The 26,863-nt window shown below is 48.6% G+C and overlaps 3 protein-coding genes across 17 annotated transcripts; 1 reads left to right on the forward strand and 2 right to left on the reverse strand.

Moving 5' to 3' along the window:
• Window positions 1–98: 98 nt before the first annotated feature.
• On the forward strand, window positions 99–14,854 carry NFYA (nuclear transcription factor Y subunit alpha). Of its 15 annotated transcripts, none has more exons than XM_017835791.1 (11): window positions 257–293; window positions 2,351–2,467; window positions 2,638–2,736; window positions 4,299–4,385; window positions 6,667–6,813; window positions 8,177–8,308; window positions 8,968–9,073; window positions 9,556–9,722; window positions 10,348–10,521; window positions 10,876–10,977; window positions 11,755–14,854. In XM_017835791.1, exons 3-11 carry the CDS (start codon window positions 2,662–2,664, stop codon window positions 11,806–11,808), a joined length of 1,044 nt encoding a protein of 347 aa, XP_017691280.1. In that variant the 5' UTR covers window positions 257–293; window positions 2,351–2,467; window positions 2,638–2,661; the 3' UTR covers window positions 11,809–14,854. The 15 variants fall into 15 exon arrangements, with proteins under 15 accessions (XP_017691279.1, XP_017691290.1, XP_017691281.1 ...); XM_017835793.1 differs by having other exon boundaries at window positions 279–293; window positions 2,355–2,467; XM_017835790.1 differs by lacking the exons at window positions 257–293; window positions 2,351–2,467 and adding an exon at window positions 99–197.
• Window positions 14,855–15,344: 490 nt separating this feature from the next.
• On the reverse strand, window positions 15,345–20,860 carry LOC108507642. Its single transcript, XM_017835806.1, has 6 exons — window positions 20,320–20,860; window positions 19,187–19,336; window positions 18,714–18,807; window positions 17,884–17,987; window positions 17,596–17,648; window positions 15,345–16,991 (listed from the first exon to the last, which is right to left on the reverse strand). The coding sequence occupies exons 1-6, from the start codon at window positions 20,360–20,362 to the stop codon at window positions 16,731–16,733; spliced, it is 705 nt and encodes a 234-aa protein (XP_017691295.1). The 5' UTR covers window positions 20,363–20,860; the 3' UTR covers window positions 15,345–16,730.
• A 144-nt stretch (window positions 20,861–21,004) lies between these two features.
• Window positions 21,005–25,227, reverse strand: LOC108507643 (triggering receptor expressed on myeloid cells 2-like). Its single transcript, XM_017835808.1, is given in 5 exon segments — window positions 21,005–21,902; window positions 22,019–22,076; window positions 22,407–22,751; window positions 24,910–25,031; window positions 25,033–25,227. Coding segments are annotated over 5 exon segments (831 nt in total). The 5' UTR covers window positions 25,125–25,227; the 3' UTR covers window positions 21,005–21,688.
• Between the last annotated feature and the right edge of the window lie 1,636 nt (window positions 25,228–26,863).

Consider the following 26,863-nt stretch of genomic DNA (forward strand, 5'->3'; position numbering starts at 1 on the left):
CGCGGCGCTGCCCCCGCGCAGGCGCAGAGCCCGCGGGCGGGGCCCGGGAGCGGGTTGGGCGGCGGGGCCCCGCCCCTCGCCCCCTTTGTCCGCGGTTGGGCGCCATCTTGCGCGGCGGGCGAGTGCGGGCGCTGATTGGGCTTCGGGGCCGCGCGGCGGAGCCAATCAGCGCGGGGCGCGGAGCGGAGCGCGGCACGGTGAGCGCGCGCCGGGACGGGCGGGGCGGGCGAGCGGGACGGGGGACGGGCACGGGAACGGGCACGGGGCTCCCGGGAGGGGGCTCGGAGCGGCGGGTGAGTGCGGCCGGCACTGCACTCGCCTGCTCCGGGACTGGCGGCGAACCGGGGCCTGGCTGTTCCGGCGCCGGGCAGGGCAGTCGGTGGCTCGTCCTCCCCCGGCGGGGCCCGGAGCCCGCAGCGCCCCGCCCTCCCCGGCGCCTCCCCGGGGCCTCCCCGGCGGCAGATGGGCCCGGGCCGCCCCCCCGCTCGTCCTGCTCCCCCCCGTTCGCGGCCGCGGTCGGTGCCGCCGGAGGTGTCCGGTCACGGGGGCTCCGGGGGCGGGCCCGGCCCCTCGGGCAGAGGGGGGTGAACCTGCCCGGCCCTCCCGGAGAGCCCCGGGCCGGCGGTTCCCGCAGCACAACGACCCCCCGGTCCCTGCCGGACTCCGGACCGAGCCCGGGCCCCGCGCGCTGTGCCGGCCTGTCCTGCCGGGCAGCGCAGACAAAGCTGCGGGGGTGAAACCCCGTCCGCCCTTCGCCGCTGCTCTTGGAGGGATCGCGGCTCTGCCCTGGAAACTCCCGCCCGTTCAGATGGGACACGTTAAAACGCGTCCCAGGGCTGGGCATCACACGGGTTTGCCTTTAGAGCGGGCTGTCTGCTCAGGAGGCTGGCACTGCTGCAGCTTCTGTGCCCTCATATATGTGTGTGTGTGTGTGTATAGATATGTAAATAAATATATATTCTTGGTGTGCAGGGCCAGGAGTTGGACTTTGATGATCCCATCTGGTCCCTTCCAACTTAGGATATTCTGTGATATATATATATTTATAGTGCTGGGACTGGAACCCTCAGTCATTCCCAGTGCATTCCCAGTGAGGAGGAGCTGCCTGTGAGCTCACTGGGGGAGGAGCTCCATCCTGCCGTCCAGGGATCTCTGATCTTTAAAATTTAACTTGGCCGCTCTGTGTTAATGAAAGGAATGAGATAATCCCTTGCAGGATGAGGAGCCAGCACGTGGAAAATCCGGTCTGTAACTTTGGCCGTGGCTGGTGCAGAGCATTAGGATTACAGTGCTGCTGATATTGTAATTAAACAAGACAGGCTTGATCCGGGGGGCTGGGATGAAGCATTCCCAAGTAGAGGTTTCCCTGTGCTTGATTATTGGTTGTATCATTAGGGAAAACAGAGAACTCCTGGCAAATACAGTGTCCTGGCACCCTGTGCTGGATACTGAAACATTTCCCTGGAGAAGGAAATGTGGGAGCCGCTCTCTGACAGGCCCACAGGCATCTGGGGCAGAAATGAAGTATCCAGTGCAGAACTGAAAGGAGACACATGACAGGCAGCAGCATGTTCAGGAAGAATATTTACTTGCTTTTATTCTGGCAGGTTGGGAGAAACTGTTAGTAAATGGGCAAAGGATGGAGCTGAAACGGCAGCAGTAACCACAGCAACTGTTCCAGGGAGTCTGGGACTACATTCTGTCAGCATTCCTTGGAAAACTGAGAGAGCCTGAGGGGGTTTGTTGCTTTAGGCTTTGAAAATTAAACTTCCAGGCTGTGTTTTCTTTCCCTAATGTAGCAGGTACTTGTTCAGTCATGACATGAATCAAAGACCTTGTTACAGTAACAGTAAGAATTCTTCCCTTGTTGATCCTGGGAGAAGCAGGGTGAGGGAAAAGGAGGTGCTGGAGCTGATGTTTTATTTCAGCACTGTGTTCATGTGCGTAGGGAAAGGGCCAAGGAACGAGCGGCAGCAGGAGGGTGGAGGCGCTGGGAAATCTGCTGGTGGTTCCCAAAATATATGAGGAATATCTTTGAATGTATAAGTTCTTTATGGAAGAAATTAAGCCCTGTGAGGGTCGTGAGGCTCCTCCATCCCTGGAAGTGTTCGAGGCCAGGTTTGACGGGGCTGGGAGGGGGTGGAACTGGGTGGGCTTTAAGGTCCCTCCTGACCCAAACCATTCCATGATTCTATGGAAATAGGAGGAGAGGGAAGAGATATGAGGAAGGGTGTGTAATGGGGGAAGGAGAGAGCTTCACTTAGCTCTGCTGAATTCTTGAAATGTAGTTTGGTTTTAACTCAAACGTTGTATTTTGGGAGGTTCTTTAGCAGTGACACTCCCCCCACAGGCAGGTGTCTGTAGCCCAGGACATGCAGACTCCAAGAGGAGGAGGAACAGGTTCAGAGCTCCTGTTGGAGGCACTGAAGATCAGGACAGAACTGGGATACTCTGCCCCTCAGTCAGGGTAGATGTGCTTGAATTGACCTCTCTGGTTTGTTCCTGTCCCTCAGGAAGCAGCAGCTGCCTGTGAGCCCCTGCCCTGGGGGCAGCAGATGCTTTGCTGTGCAGCCCCTGTAAGAGAACACAGATGTGCCACCTCGGGACAATAATGAGCTACTCTGTCCCTCTCTGCAGGAGCCAGCCCAGGGTCCTGTGGCCATGGAGCAGTACACGGCCAACAGCAACAGCTCCACGGAGCAGATCGTGGTGCAGGCCGGGCAGATCCAGCAGCAGGTATGGAAGGTGGGGAGGGGGGGCTGGGGGGGTCAGTGCTCACTGACACCCCCTTTGTGGCCCCAGAGGGTCACAGGAGCACTGAGGGGCTTCGTGATCCTGCCTGAACACGTGTTCACCTGACTCCTGGCACCTGCTCAGGGATCTGACTTGGCTGAAGGTCAGAGGAAACGTGGGGTTTATAATACAGGAATTATCAGATTAAATTGCAGGTGTACAAGTTGCCAGATTTCAGTGTAGCAGGGAGTTGGCAGAGATTGGGATGTGAGGAGAGGAACAAATCTCCGGAAATGGAGGAGACAGACTATGAACAGAAACAGGCAGTTGTCCACAGGAACAGTGTAGGGTCCCCTCCAAATTGAAACAGGTTTTGTTCAAGCCCACAGAGGCTTCCTCCAAGCTTCCTCAAAAGAAATATTTATTGAGATTCTTCATTTTACAACTACAGGTGGATCAAAAAGAACATACAGTACAGAAATTAAACAAACCATGTAGCTTGGGATGAACTGATCCCTTCCAGAAAGAAGTTCCTAGTTCATGTTACAATGTGCAGATGAGCAGGGCTGGATTTTTAAGGGCTTATTGATTTTTACTGTTAAACTTCCCCTGTTCAGATTTTGTGATGTATTTTCAGATAAGTTGTGCTGCTGCTGAATTTTTGTTGCATCTTCTGTTTGTTCTAGTTCAAGGCAAGAGGAGTTTAATAGTTTGTCATGCAAAGGGATGAGCCACTGGATCATGTTCTCAGCGAGATCTGCTTTGCTTTGGCTTCAGCAAGGACCAGCTTCTCCCATTGAATTTAATTAACTTTTTCAGGCAGAACAAGATTGCACTTGAGGTTAAAAAACTTTACATTAGGGTTTATCAAAAATACCTGCTTCCAGCAGACAACCAAAGATCTATGTGGTTTTATTGACACTTTCACTGTCAGTACATGCTCTTAAAGCCTGTGTTTGACATGAGATGTTTTTCTAAAATGAGTTGTTTAACAGGCTGTTGCAGTACAGCTCTTAGGAGAGAGCTGTCCTTCCTCTCCCCAACGCTAACACAGTTACACAGATTATTTTGGGACTCTTACCAAGGAGGCTAAAGATAGAGAAGGCTTTTAGCTCTAACTGTTCTTGCAGCCTCTCCAGATTGTCCTTCAAGGTCAGTGGTGGGCAGAGATTGACACAGAGAGGGCAGAGATGAAGCTCCCACTGTGCTGCAGGAAGGGGTTTGTGGCCTTTGTTGTGACAAACCCGTGTGACCAAACCCTGCAGCCCTTCCCAGTGAGAAACCTGGGCAGTGAAGGGAGCATTGAGCAGGATAAAACCCTGAAACTGAGGTTTCACATTCTGCCAAACGATCCCTCCTGTCCCTTGTAGGTGAATTCAGTCGGGGTGTTGAAGCCTGTCAGTGTCAGTGCGGTTCTGTGGGAATTCCATCCGTAGGTTTGCTAAACGTTCCCACTCCTCGTGTTCCCAGAGCAGTGTGTATGAATTTTACACTCACCCTCATCGTTGTGTCGTGCCAGAGCTGTGCCTTTCCCTGTTTCAAGCTCTCCCTGTTCCTGTTCCCAGCAGCAGGGAGGTGTCACTGCTGTCCAGCTGCAGACTGAGGCCCAGGTGGCATCGGCCTCAGGCCAGCAAGTCCAGACCCTGCAGGTAGTGGTGATCTCTCTGATTGTGTTTCTGAGCACTGCATGACCCTCCCCACGCCACATATCTAATGCTGTGTTTGTTCAGGGCTGCAGGAGGGACAGGAGCATTTGGCAGCAGCAGCACCTGTGCTGGATGCTGGAGGGCTCTGGGGTTTTCCATGGCCTTGGAGCTTGGCTGGGCTCTCCCAGAACCCCTGCTGCGTTCAGGAGTTCCTGCTGCTGTGGTTCTGAAAGGGAATAGTCGTTAAATGGGGCTTCAAAGGAAAAAACGTGCAGGTGAGGAAGTGACAGTGGAGATAAACCCCAAGGATTTCCTGTAGTTCCAAGGAGATGAGTTTTCTGATCTCCCCCGTGGGGAGTTCTGTAGTTCTTCACTCCATGACAGGCAGAGGTGGTGGGTGAGCCCTGAGCTTGAAGAGTGAAACCTTTTCCTGTGATAGAAAGAGCACCTGGGGACAATATTGGCCTCTCTGGGATGGAGTGATCCAATTCCTTATTTACAAATGACTAACACAGGGCAACCCAGGAGCAGTGGGAATCCGAGCAGTAAATACGTCACAGATGGAAAGAAATCATTTGTTTCAGTGTGAAGTATTTTCTGTCTGCAGACCCCATTTCTTACCTCACACAGGCTTTACAGGGGCTCACAAACCCTCTTTAAAGCAGCTGACAGACCCTGGGCAGCCCTAGCATTTAGCACTGCACTTTGCTCTCAGTTTTTTGGTTTCGTTTAGTTTTGAATTCTTCAGAGCAGGAGAGTTCCAGGGGGCTGGAATGGTCTTGCCAGGTGCAAAGTGAACACAGCATTTTTTATGTTCAGAGTTAAAATCTGAATTGCTGGCTGACTTGGATTGCTTGGGTCCCTGTGGCCTCTGGTTGTTGCTATGTTCCCCACCCTCTCTTCATTTTGTCTTGCTCTAATTCATTAACAAAAGTCCTGGAATGTGTCGTTTTCCTTTCTGCTTACTGGATATTGTGCTGCTGCCTGTGCTTCTCTGTGGCTGACATGAGCATGCTCCTCCCTGTAACCCAGACCAAGTCCTGCTGATGTGTTGAGGGACGTGGATGTGACTGTACAGGCTGAGGGACAGCAGTGTCACAGCTGGGAGGTGACCTGTGAAGTCACCAGATCGGGGGTAGGACTCATCTCTGAGGTACAGCTGGTCATTCCCTGCATGTGCTGGGACCTCGCTCCTGAGGTGTGTGAACCCTGCAAGGTTCCCTCTGTTCAGGGACCCCAGAGTGTCCTGACTGTCCCAGGGATTCACAAGGAGAAACATGGGAACTCAGTGACTTCTACCAGGTTATGTTACTCTTGTTCCCAAACAACTCAGCTTCCTATTTCATAACTCATTTCACATTTAAGCTGTGGAGGAGAGCATTTTCCAAGATATATTTGGGGAAATGGGGGATTTGGCAGGTGAGGGTGTTTAAACAGAGAGGTTTTCCCCTTCTTTTTCTTTTCATGGACCTTTCTCCCAGAGACTTTCATGCCAAACTTAACATAGAATCCCAGACTGGTTTTGTTGGAAGGGACCTTAAAGCCCATCCAGTGCCACCCCCTGCCATGGGCAGGGACACCTTCCACTATCCCAGCTTGCTCCAAGCCCCTCCAACCTGGCCTTGGACACTTCCAGGGATGGGGCTCCACAACTTCTCAGGGTGACCTGTGCCAGGGCCTCACCACGCTCAGATATATATTTATGTTTATAAATCCACTCTAAGCCTTGTTGGGCTCAGAAGTGGCTGCTGCTCATCTGCTTTCGCTTTCCTTCACTGAACTACATTTTGTGTTGCTCCAGTTACAATTTCACTTAATAACCATGAAGAGTTCCTCTAAGCACATCACATACCCCGTGTCAGTCAGGAAATGGAAATGTTGTAGGCATGAAATTGGAGAGAGCTGAAGCCACCCCAGAATCTCCCTGTAAGAGCAGCTTATCCAGAGCTCTCTCAATAGGAACCCCCATTAAAGATCAGTAATTGTGATGTGGAGAATGGAGTTTCTTTTATTCCACGTTGCTCTTGGGCTGTGCATGAAGGTAGTTACCGTGGCTCGAAAATCTGGTGATGCTTTTCGTGCTTTGTGGCAATTAGACTGCAAGAGAAACAGATAATGTACTAAACCCCGCAGCACATCCCGGGGGAAGCTTTAGGAAGCCGGGCTGTTTGCCCCCGGGTTAGTGCCTGTTGCTGGGTTTCTGTGCCCACCGCGTCGCCGTGGGCCGGCCCTGGAGCTCGGGGTGGCGGTGCCGGGGGGTTTCATCGTGGCTCTCTCTCTGTTGCAGGTGCAGGGGCAGCCGCTGATGGTCCAGGTGAGCGGCGGGCAGCTCATCACCTCCACCGGGCAGCCCATCATGGTGCAGGCCGTGCCCGGCGGGCAGGGCCAGACCATCATGCAGGTCCCGGTGTCGGGCACGCAGGGGCTGCAGCAGGTGAGACAAACAGCCAGGGCTGGTTCCAGCTCACAGGGGACACGCTGGGTGCTCCCACAGCCACGGGGCTGTGCCAGGAACACCGTGGGCACAGGCTGTTTCCTGTGGGTGTGGAGTGCCATGAAGGGCCGTTGGGAACTCAGCTCTTGTGCTTTGTGGCTTGGTGCAAACCTTTTGGGTGAAGGTGCAAACCTTTTGGGTGAAGGTGCAAACCTTTTGGGTGAAGTCCACTAAAATACAGCTGGGTTGGTTTGGGTTTTTTTTCGTACAGTCCTGGAATGGTTTGGGTTGGGAAGGACCTTAAAGCCCATCCCGTTCCACCCCCTGCCACGGGCAGGGGCACCTTCCACTAGTCCAGGTTTTTTGGTTGTTGGGATGTTTTTTTTCGTTTTACCTGGCCCTTGCAGTGTCCTTGGGGATCTGGTGCCTGCTCAATTTATGGCTCAGAAAGAGGATTTAAAAAAAAAAAACAACCTGAAGAAAGCCTCTGGAAAACACCTCCTGTGCTTGAGCTCATCTAATCTGTGATGGCTGAAGGGGAATTTAAACGTCCCCTTTGCACAGAAGGCAATACTGTAGAAGGTACAGAAGGTGAATTTTTTTGGAAACAATTATCTGGAAATACTTGTAAATTTAAAGAGGTGGTTGAAGTGTGTTTGTTTGTGAAGCAAAGGGAAGATCTGTAACCATGGCATAGTGGAAGTGTCCTGGTGATTTAGAATGGGATTTAGGAATCCAGTTCAGCAGAGTCCAGGAAAGCAAACGATGTCTTGGTGTTTTGAGAGGTTAATTTAAAATTTCTTTTGTTGAAAACGATTATATTTTGTGCAAGGTTTTTTCCAGTCTGGTTGTTGGAGGAAAATCAATAACTGGGTTTTTAAGCACAAGCTTCAAACCATGTTCCAGTTCCATTTTTTAATCTAAGAATATTTCATGGTGGTGGAAAGACTTTGCAAAGCTGAGGACAACTTTATATATACCAGGAGTACTTCTGTATGCTGGATAATTAACACTCTACAGATGTCTTAAATCTTAGTCCTCTTCTTCTTTCACCTGACTATTATTATTACCAGTTTCATGTGAATAATTTATTTCTTCTGACTGATTTATTGTGTAAGCAGTGGAGAACTGCTGGAGCACAGTGACACAGCATGTTGGTCCCTCTGCTGTGTGGCTGTGGTGATGTGTCACAGGGAGGAATCCATTAAAACTCCTCATTTTAAAATGGAAAAAGAGAAGACTCGGTGCTTTCTTTTTCTGTGCAACAGTAAATCATCCTCAGAGATGACTTGGTCATGCTGAGGCCAAGGAGGGAGAAATCAGAGGCATAGTTAATGTTCCTTTCTGACTCTTTCTTCCACAGATTCAGTTGGTCCAGCCAGGTCAGATTCAGATTCAAGGTGGGCAGGCTGTGCAGGTACAGGGGCAGCAGGGCCAGACCCAGCAGATCATTATACAGCAGCCCCAGACTGCAGTTACTGCTGGCCAGACACAGGTAACTGCACCAGCATGAAAGGCTTTTCTGGAGAGGAACAGGAAGAGAAACTTGCCAAATGACTTAAGATGTGGTTAAGTAAAAAAGGGAAAAAAAAAAAAAAGAAGGAATTATTAATATTGAGGAGAACTTGAGAATAAATGTCATGTTTTTGTAGTGTTTTCATACATAACTCTGGGGCAGAATAACTAGATTGCATGTTTTTATCCATTGTGTCTTTGTATTTTATTGGTTCGTGGTTGTTTTTGTCTATTTGTTGAATTTTGAAAACATGAAGCATTGCTAATTCCATACTTGGGCCATTTTGTGGAGTAGTCCAGTCACACCTGGGGTTTCTGCTGATGCTTTTGGTTAGGACCAAAATTAAATTTCGGAGCAGAACAGTTCTTCCTTTCGCATATTCATAGCGAGACAGGAAACCTAGAATTTGTTCTTTCAGTATTGAACACTGCACTGTTAGAAAAAGTGTCTCACATGTGCTTCAGGTGTTTTATCTCCAGTTATTTGGTCTGTGCTCCAGCCTGTTTCTTGATGCTGGTAATGAGGCAAACAGTAACAGATGCCTGGAACACCTCAAGCACCATGTGCTAATTCAGGAATTGTAAAATGTGGGAAAAAAAAGCACTCTGTAAAGTTCCTGTGTTGTTTGTTTTGTTTAGACCCAGCAACAAATAGCAGTGCAAGGCCAGCAGGTCGCCCAGGCTGCTGAGGGCCAGACCATCGTGTACCAGCCCGTGAACGCCGACGGCACCATCCTGCAGCAAGGTAGAGAGGTGGGGGAGAAGGGGCTCTTGGGTGGGGGTTAGTTAGTGCCCTGGGATTATTGTCAAAGAACACACTGGGCTGAGTGCTGGGATCACACTGTTGGTGTGTGAATGTGGGAGGAGATGCTTTTGTTCTGCAGGAATTCACTCCGAGGTTCTTTCCCCGGAACTGTAAAAAATGGGTCTTGTCTTTGGCAAGGGCTGTTAGAACAGAAACCCTTAATTTTGCTGTTACACCTCGAGAGTACACGGTCTCTTACATCACACAGGGGTTACTGTGCAGGCACAAATGCAAAAACCAGGAATTCTGATGGAATTTAGTTACTCACTTCCATGCTTTCCTGAATTTCTGCATGTTATGGAAGGATGAATGAGTAAAACACAGAAGTGGGACTAATGGTGTTCCCTTCTTTTTGTGTGCGTGTTTTTGTTTCGTTTTTCTTTTTTTTTTTTCTTTTTCTTTTGTGTTTTACTTCCTTAAAGTTACAGTCCCTGTTACAGGCATGATCACCATTCCAGCAGCCAGCCTGGCTGGAGCACAGATTGTCCAGACAGGAGCCAACACCAACACCACCAGCAGTGGCCAAGGGACAGTCACAGTGACACTGCCAGTGGCTGGAAACGTTGTCAATTCAGGGGGAATGGTCATGGTAGGTGTGAAACTTCCCACTGATGTCTTTAAGGGCTGAGGTTTAAGATGCCTGTACACAGATCTGCCTGGATTTTCACAGGGGTGTGGAGTGATAGGGAGCAATGGCCTTAAGGCTTAAATAGTTTGAGTCAACAGTTAATTTTCTCGAGGGTCCCTCAGGATTTGGTTCACAGAGGCTTTTCCTGCCAGCTCCTATTTCTTTTGTAGTGTGAGGCCCTTTACCTGGAGTTTTGTTGGTCCCCACTAGATGTCAGCAGCTCTGCAATGTTTGCTTAGAAATGCTCTGAAATTAGCATGTAATTCAAATAAGAGAGAACCCAAAAAAAGGGAAGACTTGGTATGTCCTGTTTAACTGTACAAGAAGCAGCAACATGGTCATGGAATTGTATAATTTATTGAAATTTTGCTTTTATCAGAAAAGAAAAAGCAAGCAGGAGTAATAAGTAATTGACTTGTTTAAATTTGTTCTGCAGTTTGAGAACAGCTTTGTTGCTGCTTTAAGCAGCTGCATTATCTGAGCAAAACCCAAACACTTTCCATTTTAATGTTTTGATTTTTAAACTATTTTTAGTGTTCGTTTTGTGTTGTGAGCTGCAAGTACTAAACCCACCTTCTCCGCACAGATGGTGCCTGGAGCTGGGTCAGTCCCAGCCATCCAGAGAATCCCTTTGCCTGGGGCAGAGATGCTGGAAGAGGAGCCCCTCTATGTGAATGCCAAGCAGTACCACCGCATCCTCAAGAGGAGACAGGCACGGGCTAAGCTGGAAGCAGAGGGAAAAATTCCCAAGGAAAGAAGGGTGAGAAGACAACTCTGATCTAACACAGGGTTGCTCTGTGAGAAAGGCACAGAACCCCACCCAGGCTGGAAAATGAGGACTGGAATCGTGGTGGTTTTTAATGTTCTTGTTGTTTGTAAGCTACATCAGGGCAAATTTTTTAAGTCCTTTGGGGACAGTCCTGCTTCCTTTGGATGCTTTGGGGTGTCCTTGGAGCTGTGTTACAAGTGGGTATTGACTGTACACACGCTGTCTGTGGGCAGGAGGATGGATGGGGACAGGGCAGGCTTTTCCAGTGGTCGGGAATTTCCCCTGAGGAAGCACTGACCTGGAAATTGTGGCTGCTCTCTCATGTCCTGCTTCCCTTTGCTGCAGAAATACCTGCACGAGTCCCGGCACCGGCACGCCATGGCCAGGAAACGGGGAGAGGGGGGACGCTTCTTCTCCCCCAAGGAGAAGGACAGCCCTCACATGCAGGTCAGTGGGATTTAGTCTGGCTGTTGGACAGCTGCCCCTTTCAGTCCTTCACGTTGCTCTTTACAGGTGTTGTACTGGTTTGTTTGGGTTTTTTGGAGGCTGCTGACCATTGTCCTTCCCTGCCTTCGAATTTACGTTTCAGGCATTGGGGAAAAAACCTCCTGTCTAGTAGAGAGCAAGTGATGTTTGCCTTGAGGGATTTAATGACAGTAATGTGGATAGAAGTGTATTCGCTTCGTATTTCTTAGGGCAAACTCACACAAACGTTCTGTGTTTGTAAAACAGCCTCTCTGGTTGGCTACAAGCAGTGGGTCAATACAGTGATGAATTAAAGGTAGAGACACCTTATCTTACACCTGATGGAAAATTAAAACGTGAATATCTGATTCTTAGCTGCACATTGATTTGCATAGAAAGTGCAAGGCAGGTTTCAAAGGAAGGGATGCAATGGAGTAGAATCAGCAGGTTCTGTTGTTCATCAGTTCTTTGGAGCAGTCCTGTGGCTTTAGGGAATGTTTCTTATCCTGAAGTAGAATCCTTCCCAAAAACCAGGCCAGTAATAGGTTTTCCTGATTACCAGGGATGGCACCTTCCTGGGAACTGTTAGGATTTTTGTATCCCAGTCTCTTACACTGGCCTGTAAAACCCAGGAACATTAGGACACATGTCAGTATGAAGGGAGGGGCAGGAGTATCTGCTCCTGGTAGCTGTGTGTGCTTCTCCCTGCTTCATGGAGAAGTGTTGAAGTCCAACCTGGGATGTATTTTGTGTCTGCAGGATCCCACTCAGACCAACGAAGAAGCGATGACACAGATGATCAGAGTCTCCTAACCACTGCTTCCAGGAGAATAGCACCTGGATGGAATTCCCAGTCCTCCTGCCAGTCTGTCCTGCCTGTCCAGTGTGTCCAGCGAGTCTTTGAGTGGGACAATCACCCTGTCACAGCCTGTCCTTTTCTACAGAACAAGCACCACGTGTTCAGGGCGTGGTTGAGATTTTAACAAACAGAAACTTCTAGATTTCCTTGGTGCACTCTCCTGATCCAGCACAGGGAATTTGGAGTCTCACTGCTCGTCAGCTGCACCACAGGACTGTGTTTGCCCAGCAGAGACTTATTTCCATCCACTCCTGACACCTTTGGACTTCGTTTCCCTGAACTGGTCCCTGTTGTTGCACTTCTGGGCCTGGCAGAAACTGAAGGGGATTCTTTTCAGTTCCACCTTGTAAATGTGTAAAACAACAAGCTCTTCTCGGGGAAAGGTTCAGCCATCCAGTCAATGATAGAAATACTCAAGATTACTGCAGGACTTGGTGTATTGTGTGTCTGTTCCAAGAACTAAGGTGGGAGAGGGTGATGTGGGGAGAAGGATTTCATTAGTAAAAGCAATCTCTGGGGGGGTTTTATATGTTTATTGCCAGTAGTTGTTGCTTTGGAAGAAAACTGGATGCGAGTATAAAAGTGATTTAAACTTTTAAGTGAGTCTCTTCCAAAGGGTTTTTTGTTTTAAATCTTCCCTGTAACCTGCCAGTCGAGTGCAGAGTTCCTCCAGAAGACATCAAATCCTCAGTCTCAGAGTGTTGGCACTTGATCAGCTTCATGATGTCGTTTCTTGATGCCCAGATCCACTCTACAATTCTACAGAGTGAGGGATGTTCCAGTACAGCAGCAGCTGGGGCAGCTCATCCCATCCTGAGGTACCTGAAGGACTGTTAACAAATGAAGGCAGATACTGAAGAACCTTTCAGGCTTTATTATAGATTATTCTCTAACCTATCTATTTTGTTATTCTCTAACAAAAAAAGAAGTGGCACTTAATGAAAGTGGAGTACCTAGTTTTAAAAAAAGGGACTTTTTCATGACCTACAGCTGGTTTTGGGCTGAGCAACTCCACAAACAGCTTTAGCTTTAATTCTGTAGCTCATTCCAGATTCTCAGCCTGCTCCACTTTTTCTGCTTTGAAATGTGGTGATAGGAGCAGTAGCCAAAAGCAGTTAACAGGTGATCTCACATCATTCCATGCCTGTCCTCCCCCACCTTAATGAGTTTAAAGCTGCTCTGTGAATCAGGTGCCTGCTGGAGTCCCAGATCTTCCAGTTCTTGTGTTCTGTGGTTAAAACTGGATCACGGTGGTGAAACTTGGGATTGGGAATATTGCCAGGTGAATATGAACCTGGACAGGTGAAGCTGCAGAGTGAGGGGTTTTGGGGTTTTTGAGCAAAGCAGCCAAGGGTGGCTGAGACTGGGTGAAGTGCAGTGAACGTTGTTTTCAAGTGGAAAAGGAAGTAAATGCAGCTTGAAAAATAAACCCCACATTATTTCTTCCCCCTCCCCACCCACGTTTTCCCAGTTACTGGAAGCTTATGACTAAAGACAAAGTGGAGGACAAATTAGCAAGTTGTGGATACAAAAGACAGAGCCTTGAAAATTCTATTGACTTCGTATAAAAGAAAAGTACTAAACCTAAGAATATGAGAAAGAAGTGAGGGAATGCAAGAGGAGGGAGCAGAAATGTGGAGAAATGCTGGATGCTACATTGTCTGCAGGCAGTCCTGGAGGAAGAGGATGCCTGTCCAGGTACTAGGGGTGACTCTACCTGTGGAAGCAGGTGGCCAGTGGAGGAGGAAATGCAGGTGGGTGTTCATAATTGGGCAGCTGGATGTTCTAAAGGATTCCAGTTCATTTTTCTGAATTCTTAGCTCTGTGTCCATGCCCTCCCCATGGTGTTGATGGCATCATTGGAGCCTTGGGTGCTTCTGCCTTAAATTCTTGCCCAATTCCAGCGTGGTGCTGATTTCCTCACTTGGCACCTGGAACCCTCACACAACATTTCCTGGGAGCTCCCCCATTTCAGGAACATGCAGCTCCCTTAGGGAGTAACATATGCTTTAGTTGGGTTTGCAGCAGCATTGTAAGAGCATCTGTACATTTTGTTGGTGGAATATTTTAGTGCTGGAATAAGAGCCTCTCCATGATGTTTCTGCTGTTTAGCTGATGGTTAATCTCTGTCCTGAGGGAGCCTCTCTGAGAGCTGGAAATTTGGGAAGCAAGGTTATTGCTCTGACATAGTTTTTGTTTTGGTTTGGGTTTTTTTTAGGGAGTAATTACTTTTCTTAAAGAACTTGTAAGCTTCTTCTAAACAGGTAGAACTTGTTTCCCAATAAACCCTTCATATCTAGGTTCTCTGATCCATTGTTGTAGAATGTGTATGAAGACATGGATTTGTGTTATAGAAAGTCTTATTGTTGATACTTTGAATAGTAATGTGAAAGCCTGAGTGCTCTGGTCAGATTTTTGTTTGTTTTGGGTTACGTGTATCACTGCTGAAAGTCCTGTTTACTTGGTGAGACTGGAGTCACCGGTCAACACCACGGTACCAAAAATGTCTGTTTTCTTTTCTGGGGGAAATTTGTTAAATTGGAGACATCGTCCAGTTCAAACCTGTCTAGTAATTAAATGAGAATTCTTTGTTTATTGGCTACACTTGAGCAGAAACTTCAGGAGAGAGTAAAAGGGTGAGGATAAAAGAGGCTCGGGGAGAAATGTGGTCGATTGACCCAGAGCACTGAAGCAGTGAACCCCTCAAAAACCAGATTTATATGAGTGTAAAGAGTGGGATTTGGAAAAAAATGGTTCTCAAGTGATGCTAGATGGGTTTAAGGCCCTGCATGTTAAAAAGAAGGGAAAAATAAACTTTTCTTTGTGAATGGACAGGGGAGGGTCCTGAGGTTGAAGTAATGTCAGGCAAAGTTTGTATATAGTTAAAAGTTTATAATTTTTTTTATATGATGCATTTTTTCAAGTGTATTTTGGTCTTTAATAGATGCAATTGTAAGTACTGTGTACACTCTCCAGCTAATAAAATTTATAAACCGGGAAGCTTTTTCCCTGTATTTGGACGTTGCGAGTGACGTGGCAGCTGTGAGGGCAGGGGGTGGCTTTGGCCCCACTGTGGGGACGGCACGGCCATCTTGGCGTCCATCTCCCCTCAGCCCCATCCCGCCATCTTGGCGTCCATCTCCCCTCAGCCCCATCCCGCCATCTTGGCGTCCATCTCCCCTCAGCCCCATCCCGCTGTCTTGGTGTCCATCTCCCCTCAGTCTGACCCTGCCATCTTGGCCTCTCTCTCCCCTCAACCCTATCCTGCCATCTTGCTGTCTGTCTCCCCTCAGCCCCATCCTGCCATCTTGGCCTCTCTCTCCCCTCAGCCCCATCCCGCCATCTTGGCGTCCATCTCCCCTCAGTCTGACCTCACTGTCTTGGCGCTTTAGGAGACAGTTTCCATGCCTGCCTGTGATCCCTCTGGACACGCTGCTCTTCCACAAGTGCTGCTCCAGAGCTCTCCACAGGATTGGAACGGCACGTTCTCTACGGTATTGGAAATATTTAATGGTATCGACCCCACACCAACGCTTCTGCCATCTCAAAAATGCACCAAAGCACAAGGGTGAGTGTCATTAGTTCCTTCCAGAATTGGTCAATACAGTGATGATCATGAAAAAAACCCGAAAAAAGGAAATAACAGTACGTAAGAACAGAGAATGGGAAGCTGGGACAGGAAGAGAACAATCATGCAAGGCTGTTTGGGAAGCCAGAAATAGGTTTCTTTATTATGATGTAATTTTCTAGCTTTGCTTTCATAAAATTTGCAATAGAATAACAAAACCATCTCAGATATAATGATAAAAAGCCTGATATTTTTTAGCCACATCAGAGCAGTCAACAGAATTTAATTCTGTCTCTCACCCTCAGAATCTCACAAGTACTCACGGGCAGATAAATAACTCACAGAGTTTATACAGTCCGTAGGTGTATTCCCTGCTTTTTCCCCTTCCTTCCCTCCTTTGCCACCCAGTGCCCAGGCTGGGGTTTTCTTAGAATCTTAGTATCAAAAATTTAAACCTATTTTTGTGTTCTATTCAGCATCCTCAGCTCAGCTCACAGAATTAAGATGAATTTGGGGATTTATCCATAATCCCTGAGGGATGTTTGATCATATCACTGTGAGATCAGGGTTCTGTAGTTTGGTCAACAGTTTATAGTAAAGTCAAACTAGGTTTATCCTGGAGTATTGGTGTGTGTTAATGAACAACAAACAGGGAAATACAAAGTTATTTCTTTGTAAAACAAATCAATAATTTTGAATGTAAATTTCACCCCTGCATGTTCAAGCTGATGACTGTTTATATTATAAAGTAGACAAATATTTTCCAACAAGCCTCTTGTTTACTAAAACATGTCAAGTGCATTGTCTGTGTCCCTGAAGCCCAGGAAACACCTCGTGTGTTTCAAATAAAGCAGATTTTTACCACTTTGCTGACTTGGATCTTATCAGAGTGGGCAGTAATTAATGCTTTATCTGTGAGTATTCAAGTGAGCTGTTGAAGAAAGTCCAAAGGAAGCATCTCTCATATCTCACAGCCCCTCGTTGGCTGTGGTGCTGTATCAGCTGCTGCCAGACAGAACCAGTTTCCTGTATTTGGGTTTATAGTTCTATGTCATTTAAAACCAGCAATTTGGAAAAGCAAACATACCACAGCTTTCTTCTGGATTTGCCCACCAGGAGCTGGGTGTGATGCTGTGCTGTTAGGAAAGTGTTGTTTTCCAGGGAAGGTTTGTGCACCCACGTGTGTCCTTTCAGTTGCTTCTGCCCCTCACCCCATCGCCCACCTTCAGCAGCTGGGTACAAACAGGTTATTTTAAGTGCATTTCTGCAAAATTCAGTGAAGAAGCCCAAGACTTTGTGCTGCTTTCTTTAGGTGAAGCTGTTTTTCTCTGTTGCAGTGTCAGGATGTGGAGCTGTGGTTCTGAAGAGAACAGTCGCGTATTCCACAGGCCCCGAGGAGGCCGAACTTCCCGGCGGTTCCTGCAGGTGGAAGAAAACCTTGGGAGCAGGCTGTACGTTGGCATACAGAACATCCTCGGGCCCAGGCTGCTGCTGGGGCCTGATCACAGCATAGACTGTGCTCCTGCTCAGTTCCCCTTCTGCCATCCTGCTCCCCTTGTGTCCTCTGAGCTGAGAAACCACAAAGAACAAGAAGTTAAAAACAGATTCAGCATTTTTTGCTTCTGAACATTAGCCTTAGCTCATCTACAGACACAAATATTTCCCTTTTGTCTTGTGAAGTTGGGGAAGAGGGGAGGAGATGTGTGGCAAAAGCAAACGTGTGCTCAGAGAAGTTTAGGAAACTTCTACACAAACTCAACTTCCTAAGATTGAAGGGACTGGGGTAAAAAGGTGCAGCCACAATCAACACACTGAATATTTAGGATGATAAAGTTTTCCTTTGATAAGAAGCTTTGGTGATGTTACTGCAGATCCAAGGCCAGTAAATTATCAACACTGTGTATTTGTTATTACATTTATTTTTCTGAGTATACTATAAGCAAAATTAAGCAGAAAGGCTGGGATTTCCTCAAATAACCAAGGTAGGTTGTGGCTGCTTGGCAAAAAGATGTCAGACAACCAACAAGTACGGGCAGCTTTAGTCTGGGAGCTCGAGGGGATGCCTCACCCACTGCAGGATGATGGAACTGCTGCCTGGTGACACAGAGCCAGTCTCTGCACGGCAGGGATCAACCAAAGCACCGGGAATGTGGGATTTCTGCTGGTGTCTTACCTGCAGTGCTCTCTGTCTGAAAGCAGGATGTTTGCCAGTGTCCATCCCTTTTCCTGCCAAGAATGACAGAAACTCATTTGAGTGTGAAACATGACCTTTACCTGTTCATTTTAAACCTGACTCTCCCTCCTGTCCCTTCCTGGATTCAGCTCACACCTCGCATTCGCTCCCAGCTCATCCCTGCCTCCTTGGAAAGGATTGCTGTGGACAGACCTTCCCTACATCCAGGGTGGTGGGAGGACAAGGTGAGGGGCAGGAAAACCACACAGGAGGATTTGGGATCTTTACCTGCTCTTTTCATCCTGATGTAGGTGGTGAGGAGGAAGAGAACAGCAGCAACCAGAGCAGTGGTGGGCAGGAAGGAGCTCAGCACCACGAGGGCATGGAGACTGCTGCAGGGAAAACCAGGATATCTCCGTACTATTTACAGCACCAGAGGTGATGAGGTTAATGTGGCAGGGGATTTTGTGTGTTTTACAATGAATTATGTTTCCAGGATAAGAACTGAGCACCCAAATACCACCCTTGCTGTCTCTAAACAAGTGCAGTTCTGTGAGGTCAGGACTGATCCACAGCCACAGAGGATCCATCCCACCAGCTGTGTTTTCCTTGGCACTTGGCAAGCCTGGGGAAGACTCAGGAGCTTGGATTCCCTTCCTGCAGTCATCTGCAGTGCTACCAGGGCTCAAGGGATCCCTCACCAGGATTCTGTAGCCCTTCTCAGGGTCTGTCTTTGATCAGGATCATTAATGGGGTCACTTTTGATCAGGGAACACCTTTGGTCTGCGGTGCTGTGGCCTTTGCTGGGGTGGACCTTGGGCTGGGCTGCTGGTACCCAGGCAGAGTCATTGTGGCATTGCCTGGCCCATACCTGTGCCCCTTTTTTAGCCAGTTAGAAAGCAAGGACATGGTCAAACTGAGCATCCTCAGCAGAAGCCTCACTTAGGGCTCCTGAATTTGATAGGAACCTTCTAGAGCTTCTCCTGGGACTGGGGAGGTTGGAACAAACTGTAGGGAGAAGGGGAAGCCTCTGTGTGTGTGTGTGCACATGCTGCAGTGTGTCACGCTGCTCCTCAAATCCTGCTGTGCATCCAGAGTCTGAGAGTCATTGTTTTTACCTCTGCTCCTTGTTGGTGTCATCTGTGGCAATGTCCCCCTTCTCAGTGGCAAATTTAATGGGGTCAGAATCTGTATCCAGAGACCTATATTCCTCTTGAAAAAAAACAAAACAATGAGCAGGTGATTTTCCCATGTCAATCCATCCCTGGGGACTCTTTCTCCTGCTAAAAAACTGGTGACTTTTTCTCCAGCAAAGATTTGGATTGCTCAGAGCCTGTTCCATCTGCTGATGTAAATGTAAGACTTCATTAATCAACGAAGCCAAGTCAGGCCCCCCTCACACCAGTTGGCTCCAATTTGTTTATCCCATTAGTATGTATCAAAAATATGTTTAAAAAAAAGAAATTCAGGAATTGCCTGTGTCTCAGGAAATTTCCAAAGGCAGCTCTTTAACACTGACCCGAAATCTTTCTTGTCAAGTGGTAAAAAATTGCTGACTTCTGGAAGATCATTAATTCTTTGATTAACTCACCCAAAACTTCCAGCTTGGTGCTATTCCGTGGTTTGTTTCTCCCCTGGAAATAGGTCTCGAGTTGATATTCTCCTGAGTCATTAAGTTGGAGCTTTCTCAGCTGCACTCTAATCATTTTCCATGAGAACTCATTCATCATTCCAGTCCCTCCTGCTTTAAGGAGACTTTGATCAGAGTTACCTTGAATTTGGGACACCGTTTTGCACCAAATACAACGTTGGAGTTTCCTGGTGTTGTCTTGCACAGAAAGGGAGTGATGAGGGAGAGGAGTTCCCTTTTCTCTTGCAAACAGGCTCACGAATTCTGAAGATCCTCGAGTGGTGATTCATCAGAGGGAGAAGACAGGAAAAAACAACCCCCATGGAGTGTCCGTGTCCCCCAGCACAGGGGCAGAGCCAAGGTCAGCACAGTCCCTGATGTCCCTTCCCACCCAAACCATTCTGTGATTCTATGATATTTTCTGTCCCAAACCCACTTGGTTTTGATTAATACAATCCTACAACATGGCATTCATTGTTTTTGATGGTAACCAGTAAATTATTGATTTTTTTCTTTTTTTTTTCCTTTGAGACATTTTATTTAATATAGCAAAAATAATTTCCTGGACACTTCTGCCACTTGATACACACAGGTACCTGTCGTGGTTCTATGTTGAACTATGTAATAGAGTTTTGCCCTGTCCTGGATAACCTCTGGTGAGATCTTTGTGTCCCAATACAACATCTTTAGCTGTGAAACAAAAATGGGAATGACACATCATTCTTGATTTATTTTGGCTGTCTCCCACCCGGCACACTGTTGACCTCAGAGCTCACCCTCAGGTGAAACCACCATCTGTATTCCCTGCAGAAGAATATTCTGCAGATATCCACAGCTGAGGGCCAGATTCCCTCTTGGAAGTTCTGCCCCGATCACTGAAAACCAGCGATGTCCTGAGTCCATCAGTCCCCTGAGCAGTGCAGTGTGTGGAAAAGGTTAAGCCTTTCTTTCACAGAGAAGCTCAAGGCTAAGACTGGACAGGACGTTTCTGACAGCCCCTTGCACCACTATCTCTTCTCCCATAACTTCTTGTTGGCTCTGGAGGACTCTCACTCTGTGCACAGACACTCTTATGTGGCCTCTCTGAGCCTTACCTGGTAGTGCCAGCAAGAGCAGCAGGGCTGGAAAACCTTCCATCCTGGAGCAGAGAGTGGTTTAGGGCACCAAGGGAAAAAACATCTCCTGGAGCTTCTTTATCCCCACACAGTTCCTGCTGCAGAGGAGCAAACTCACTCTGTCACTCAGAGGCTGCTGCCCCGAGTGGTGATGCCAGTTTGGAATTGCTGAGGGTATCTTTTAACCACAATCTCTGAGTTATTTCTTGGGAGGGAAGGCTGCATGCTCACTGGCTGCCTTTCCCCTTTCAATACCCTGTGATAGCCGTATTTAGCAACCAGGCCCTGGGGCTGGACAAGAAATGGGCGTCTTTGGTCTCTGGTGCTGCTCTGACACATCCCAGAGCAACCTTCAGCTGGGAATGTTCGTCCGTCTGCTGCTTTGCACTTACATGGAATCATGGAATGGTTTGGGTTGAAGGGACCTTAAAGCTCATCTCAACCCACTCCCTATGTCACCTTTCACTATCCCAGGTTGCTCCAGGCCCTGTCCAACCTGGCCTTGGACACTTCCAGGGATGGGGCAGCCACAGCCCCTAAGGGTAATGAGGGGTTGGGCTTTGAGCTCTGCTCCTGTGTGGCACTGAGTGGCTGGATGTGCCAGCCTGTCCCGCTGGCTCTGAGCATTGTAAACACTCCAGCATGTTCCAGGTGGCACTTCTTTGGGGGATGACTGTGACCTGGTGTCCTGCAGCCCACTACCATGAATCCATCCTAAGTCAGAGAATCAGTTTTATTTTATTTAGTATTGCAGGGAAAAGAAGTGTGAATGCCCCTGGGTTTGGGGTCTGCCTGGGAGGCCCAAAGGCAGCTTCACTGTGGGGAGAGATGAACAACCACCACATGTTGGTAACATCCCCTTGAATGGGGAGAAAAAATACAGGGAGAACTACAGAGAGACAGTTCATTTGCTCACCAAGTCCTTTCAGAAATGAGGAAGCAGGCTCGGAGCTGCAAGGAGACCACATCCCTTTCTGGGCTGTCCTGCAGTTCCTTATGCCTTTCCACAGGGACTCCAAGGATCCACACTGTCCAAAGCAACAGTGGGAATTAGTCTTCCTCACCTTGTAAAGACAGAATCTGTCACCTGGCACTGCCCTGAGATGACAGGATGTTGATGGGTCTCAGTTCAGACTGTGGTGGAATGATATTGGGGATGGTATCTGGAATAACTCTGCCTGGGGGTGTGAGGCCAATGACAAGAGGTGGTAGATGGTGACATTCCCTCTCCAAAGTGACAGGTTCATCCACACCTGTGTTTAGTAGTGATCCTTTTCTTACAGCAGGTGGCAAAGCTTTGCCTGCAAATGCCTGATGTTCCTTTTCCATGGACTCCCTTTGGCTCAGCTCACACAGCTCTCTCCCGGGAGGGGCCAGTTCCGTTGTGTCCGAGGTCAGCAGTGAAAGGGAGGACCTGCTGCTCAATCAGGCTTGGGTTCTGCTCTCTTTCTCTGTTCTTCCTGCTGATGCCAACGATACAGATCAGTACAGCCACCATGAACTTGGTAACCAGGAGCCCAGCAAGGATGTAGAAAACAGTGAAATCCACTTTGGGAGGGGAGCTGTGGGGAACCAGAAATACAACCATGAGGGAGATGGTTCAAACCTTTAAAAAACTCTTGAGGTACTGCCTTAGTCCTAGGAAGACTAGAGATCCCAGCACAAGTTTTAGGCTCACCTGGAGATGCTCTGCACAGCTCTGGGCTCCTCTGGCACTTGGGTCTCCAGGACAGCTGCTGATAGAAACAGAACAGTTCAGTCTGCAGGTGCCTCTGGGTGATGTTCATTGGTGTCACCAGTGCCCCAGCTGGCAAGTAGCCAAGGTGAGGTGGGGCATGGGGCTGTGTGCCAGGAGATCAGTCTGGGCAGCAAGAAGGGGAGGGCATGTTGGACGTCCAGCACCAGTGAAGTGACAGTGCTTACATCAGGAATAAAGAGAGGTGATGAAGCACAGAACCTCCACAGAGTGAGACAACAGTAGATGTTTACTGAGGTGACACCTTGGCATCTGCAGGCACCCCTGAAATTCGAGTAGGAACTCGTGAAACTCAAACCCCAGGACGTACCTCTCAGCACTTCCACTTGCACCTTCCTCAGGCTCTTTGTGTCCCCCAGGAAATCAGTTCTGCACTGGTACAGCCCAGCATCCTCCTTCCTGAGCTGCCTCATGGTGACCGTCAGGACCCCGTCGTGGATGTTGTCCCTGATGGAGGTGGTGCCTTTCCTGCCCCTCGGGAAGGGCAGCCAGAAGGATCGGGCACTCACCACGTGCTGGCACTTGGTCTCATCGACCTGCCTGCACCAGCTCTTCTCTCTCCACCACTGCTGCTGGGGGTCGTAGGAGCAGTTGACAGAAATGGTGCCCCCCTCCATCCCATACACCACGGTGACGTTCTCTGCGGCACAGCATGCTGGGAGGGAGGGAGGGAGGGGAGAGGGGTGAGCCCAGTCTCTCTCATGTCTATCCCTCACTACTGTGGTGATGCTGAACATCATTTTCATCCTTTACAGCTCTAGTGATGGCAGCTGTCACCTGCAGGGCTGCTACCTGGAAGGCTGTCACCTGTAGGGCTGTCACCCGTCTGCTTCCCCCATCAACGATCAGTGTGCTCGGAGTCTTGGCTCAGGTGTTGTGAAAAATGTCTGTGGTGACCCTGTGCCTGGTGGGTGATTTGGCTCTTGCCAGATAGCAGTTCTTGGGGTGGCACTGAGAGCAGGAGGTATCAGCTTCCTTAATATTTGCAGATTTTCTGAAGCTTAGGTAAACTTTGGTCTTTGCCTTCCCTCCTGGCCCTGTGGTGGCTGCTCTGGAGTCAGTCTGGAGCTCAACCACATCCCACCTCTGTCATCCCTGTGCTCCTGCCCAGTTTGTCTTCAGGATTCGGGCATTAAATATAAACTTACCTCGTGCTCTGGTCCTGAGGAGCATGGAGCTGGGCATCCAGGTAGGTTGAGCTGGCACCAGACAAGCTGCCCTGATTTTTAAAAGCTCTTTTACAGTATTTGGCTGTGGAATACCCTCTGCTGCAGAAAAGGCCCTTTGCAGTAAATGCCCATGAACTTTATCCCCGTTTTGAAGCTCTTTACACAGGCAGAGCAAAGCCACACTGCCCTGGAAAATGCTGGAATCACACTGACACCTACAAACCACTGTCCTGCTTGCTGGCTAGGAGGTTGCTTCTGAATCCCACTCTCACTTCTAAATCCAGGCATTTAGCAGTTTTTTTCCACTCTATCTTTTAATATCTTACAAATTTTAACCATGTTGACAACTGGTCTTTGGCTGCTTGGCTTTTTTTAATTGTCTTGGTTCCTTATTTCTAATTTCCATTCCTCTTTGTGACAGGAAATGGCAGAGGGGACAGTCTGAGCTATTAATACTTCCAGAGAGAAGTACAGTGTGGTATTTGTGGAAATCTCTATTTCTAGTTGAAAAAATTCAGAGGCAAATGTTTCTGTGAAACCATAAGTAACGATAAAACAGAAGTAAATTTAAAAATAGGCTCTTGTGAGGACTTTGTGCTGGCTGAGGCTTTTAATAACACTGCTTAAAATAATTTCAACAATTCTAAGTGAATTATAAACTAAAAGATCTGAAGTTCTTTCAGCTTGACTAGAACAAGACATAAAATAGATCTGTGCTCCACAAGTATCCAACACCTCCGAGTCTTTATCCCAGTACACTGCTGCACTCAGTTCTTCCAGTCAGGACTTACCTCATGGTGTGTCCTGTCCTGTCCTGTGCAATCCTTCCAGAACACTTTGCCTGCCTCTCCTGTTTCTCCTGAGGACCCCTCCTTCCTCCAGCTCTGCCCCATCAGTCCCTACAATTCCCACAGCACAGCAGAACACCTCTCAGTTGGAATCATTTAAAGATTTCCTGATTTCTCTGTGGAAAATGTTGTGTCATTCTCTTTTCAACCAATTCTGCTGACAGATCAGAAACTATTTGTGTTCCTCCTCCCTTCCTGGGTTCTACTGCAAAAAGTATAGTGAACATTTTCCAAACTCATTCAGATTTTTGGGACAGGTTTCTGTGCTCCCACAGCCTGGGTTTGTTGCTATTCCCTGCAGTGCTGCAGGGAGCTGGAATCTCCAAAGTGGCTGGGGAGAGAGGGCAGAGAGCTGGGAGCCCCACCTGGGTCCTGTGCCTTGGTTCTCACTTCCAAGGGCTGTGCCTCTCCCAGCTGCAAAGAGCCAAGTGCCCAAGAGTTCACAGCTCTGCCCTTCACTGGGTTTTATTTCCCTTCCCTTGAACCCTCCTGTGGTAATTTACATATATGTAAATTACATTCAAAGCCCTGCAAATGCAAACACACAGGATTTTGCAATTTCACATTTCACAAAAGAGGCACACAGGACTTCTTTCATCAGTGTTTCCTGTTCTGACTCAAAAGGATCCCTGTGAGGAAAGCTGGGAGCACTGGGATCACCACTGGCCCTTTGGTAAATAAAAGGAAAGGAGAAATCTCCAAGGAAGGAGCCCTCAGGTGGAGACCAAGCTTTGCCCCAGTCCTTTACCCTGTCAACCCTTTTCCCTTGAAACCCAAAGCCACACATTCCTCTTACCTGACAGGAAGACCAAGATGAGGTGGCCAAGCCTCTCCATGTGAGCTGAGCAGAGCAGGGGATGGGAGAGCAGCCTGGAGAAGAGGGACATGGGCTCTGCCCAAGGGCAGCTCCTTCTCCCCCTCCTTGCTCTGACGGAAGGAACGAGCACAGGAACTTGGCATCTTTTTCATCCCGCACATTGAGCAATTACCAGGGACGGGCATTTCTCTCATGGGCTGAAAATTCAGGCATCAGCATTGCCCAGTCCCAGCCAGGGACTCAGCTCAGTCTAGACAGCCCAGGAGGGAGCATCATATGATGGCCTCAAGCTGAGAGCTGGGGGGTCCTGCTGGGCTCAGCTCCCACTGGAGCAGGACTTCACAGAGCCACGGAATCCCTCCGGTTTGGGCCAGAGGGACCTCAAAGCTCATCCAGTTCCAGCCCACTGCCTTGGGCAGGAACATCTTCCACTAGCCCAGGTTGCTCCAGACCCCATCCAACCTGCCTTGAACAATTCCAGGGATGGGGCAGCCACAGCTTCTCTGGGCAACCTGGGCCAGAGCCTGCCCACCCTCACCGGGGGGAATTTCCCCCAGTGTCCCACCTAACCCTGCCCCTGTTAGTGGGAAGCCATTCCCCCTTGCCCTGTCGTTCCAGGCCTCTGTAAATGATTTACAGGAGCTGTGCATGGGGGGAATTACTGGAAAGCCAAAATGGAAAGAGTGGCTCTCATGGGGATCTGCAGGTGGCTCTGTCAGCATCCCAGGGTGGAAGGAGGGCAAGGACATCATCTTGTGGGTTTTCAGGAGAATGAAGATGTAGAAGAGCCTGCACATGAAGCATTTCTGTTTGCCAGCGAACCACAGGAGCTCAGGGGCACTGCCCTGGGTGAAGCTGTGGCTGCTTTAAATCAGGCCAACAGCCATCTGTGTTCTGGGCCTGGCAGAAAGGACACAGGATCAAGGGCTGGGGGCACTGATTCCAAGCCAGCTCAGGACTGCCCTCAGGGACCTCCCAGAGCATCAGCAAACTGGGAGGCTGGGTGCTGTTTTCTGGTTTTGAATTTATTTATTTACTTGGAGATCTTCCATGCAAGTATGAGTAGACCCTGACTTCTTAACTGGTGTACTGATGAATCTGCAGGTCTGTCCAGTCTTAAATGTGCCTCTTTTTCTTTCCTTGAGTTAGTGGTTAAGAAAATGGTACCTCAGAGAAATTCTTTGTGAGGTGACTGATTGCAGTTTTTGTTCCTTCTTGCTCCAGTGAGCACAAATCTGGATTCTCTTTGAGAATCACCCTGAAAATGCCTCTCTTCCATTCCATTGTTTTCTACTATTACTCTTCCACAGCTTGACCCAGTGTAACTGCATGAAGAGCAAATTGTTAGGGGAATCTTGGGCTGAATGAACCATTTCCAGAACCATTTTCTTTTTCTTTCTGTCACATCAACTCTGAAAATCTCAAAAATTCCATCAGCCTCCCTGCTGCAGCCCTAGCAAGAGAAGCCTATTGGATGTGACTGGCCTGGGAATGAGGGATGGTTCAGGCTCCTTTGGTCTCAGACCTGTCTGCAGGGCTTGGGGCAGGGAAATCAGATGCCAGAGCTTCTGGTCTTTTGGAAAAATGGAGCTAAGCCCCAGAAAACTCGTTTCAGGTTGCTCCTCACATGACTGCTAAATACAGGCAGCAAACATGTCATTTGGAGAGTTTCCAGCAGAGAGAGGGAAGTGCAGATGTTGGTTCTGCTTATGCTTATAATCCAGCACTCCCATTCCCAACCCATTCCATGGGACATGAACCCAGGCACAAAAAGGTTCAAGTTTGATCCCTGCAGCACTGCAATGAGTTCACTTGGCCACAGGAGCTGAATCCTCAGGAATGGGGCAGAGTTTGTACCAGAGCATAGCTGGAATACCAAACCCAGCAATGTCCAGACAAATACTGCTCTTTTTCAAAAGCTCACACCTGCCTC

This window comes from Lepidothrix coronata, unplaced genomic scaffold (assembly GCF_001604755.1).
Source record: "Lepidothrix coronata isolate B3197 unplaced genomic scaffold, Lepidothrix_coronata-1.0 Scaffold263, whole genome shotgun sequence".
In the NCBI taxonomy this organism is placed as follows: domain Eukaryota; kingdom Metazoa; phylum Chordata; class Aves; order Passeriformes; family Pipridae; genus Lepidothrix; species Lepidothrix coronata.

What these genes read in the sequence shown, in the direction of transcription:
- NFYA (XM_017835790.1), top strand. Translation starts at nt 2,662, where the DNA reads ATGGAGCAGTACACGGCCAACAGCAACAGCTCCACGGAGCAGATCGTG. An exon ending in GCACGCAGGGGCTGCAGCAG is followed by an intron (nt 6,814 to 8,176) that starts GTGAGACAAACA and finishes TTTCTTCCACAG; the next exon opens with ATTCAGTTGGTCCAGCCAGG. An exon ending in AGGACAGCCCTCACATGCAG is followed by an intron (nt 10,978 to 11,754) that starts GTCAGTGGGATT and finishes TTGTGTCTGCAG; the next exon opens with GATCCCACTCAGACCAACGA.
- LOC108507642 (XM_017835806.1), bottom strand. Translation starts at nt 20,362, where the DNA reads ATGGAAGGTTTTCCAGCCCTGCTGCTCTTGCTGGCACTACCAG. An exon ending in GCTCTTGCTGGCACTACCAG is followed by an intron (nt 19,337 to 20,319) that starts GTAAGGCTCAGA and finishes TCCTTAAAGCAG; the next exon opens with GAGGGACTGGAATGATGAAT. An exon ending in CATCAGGATGAAAAGAGCAG is followed by an intron (nt 17,649 to 17,883) that starts GTAAAGATCCCA and finishes CATTCTTGGCAG; the next exon opens with GAAAAGGGATGGACACTGGC.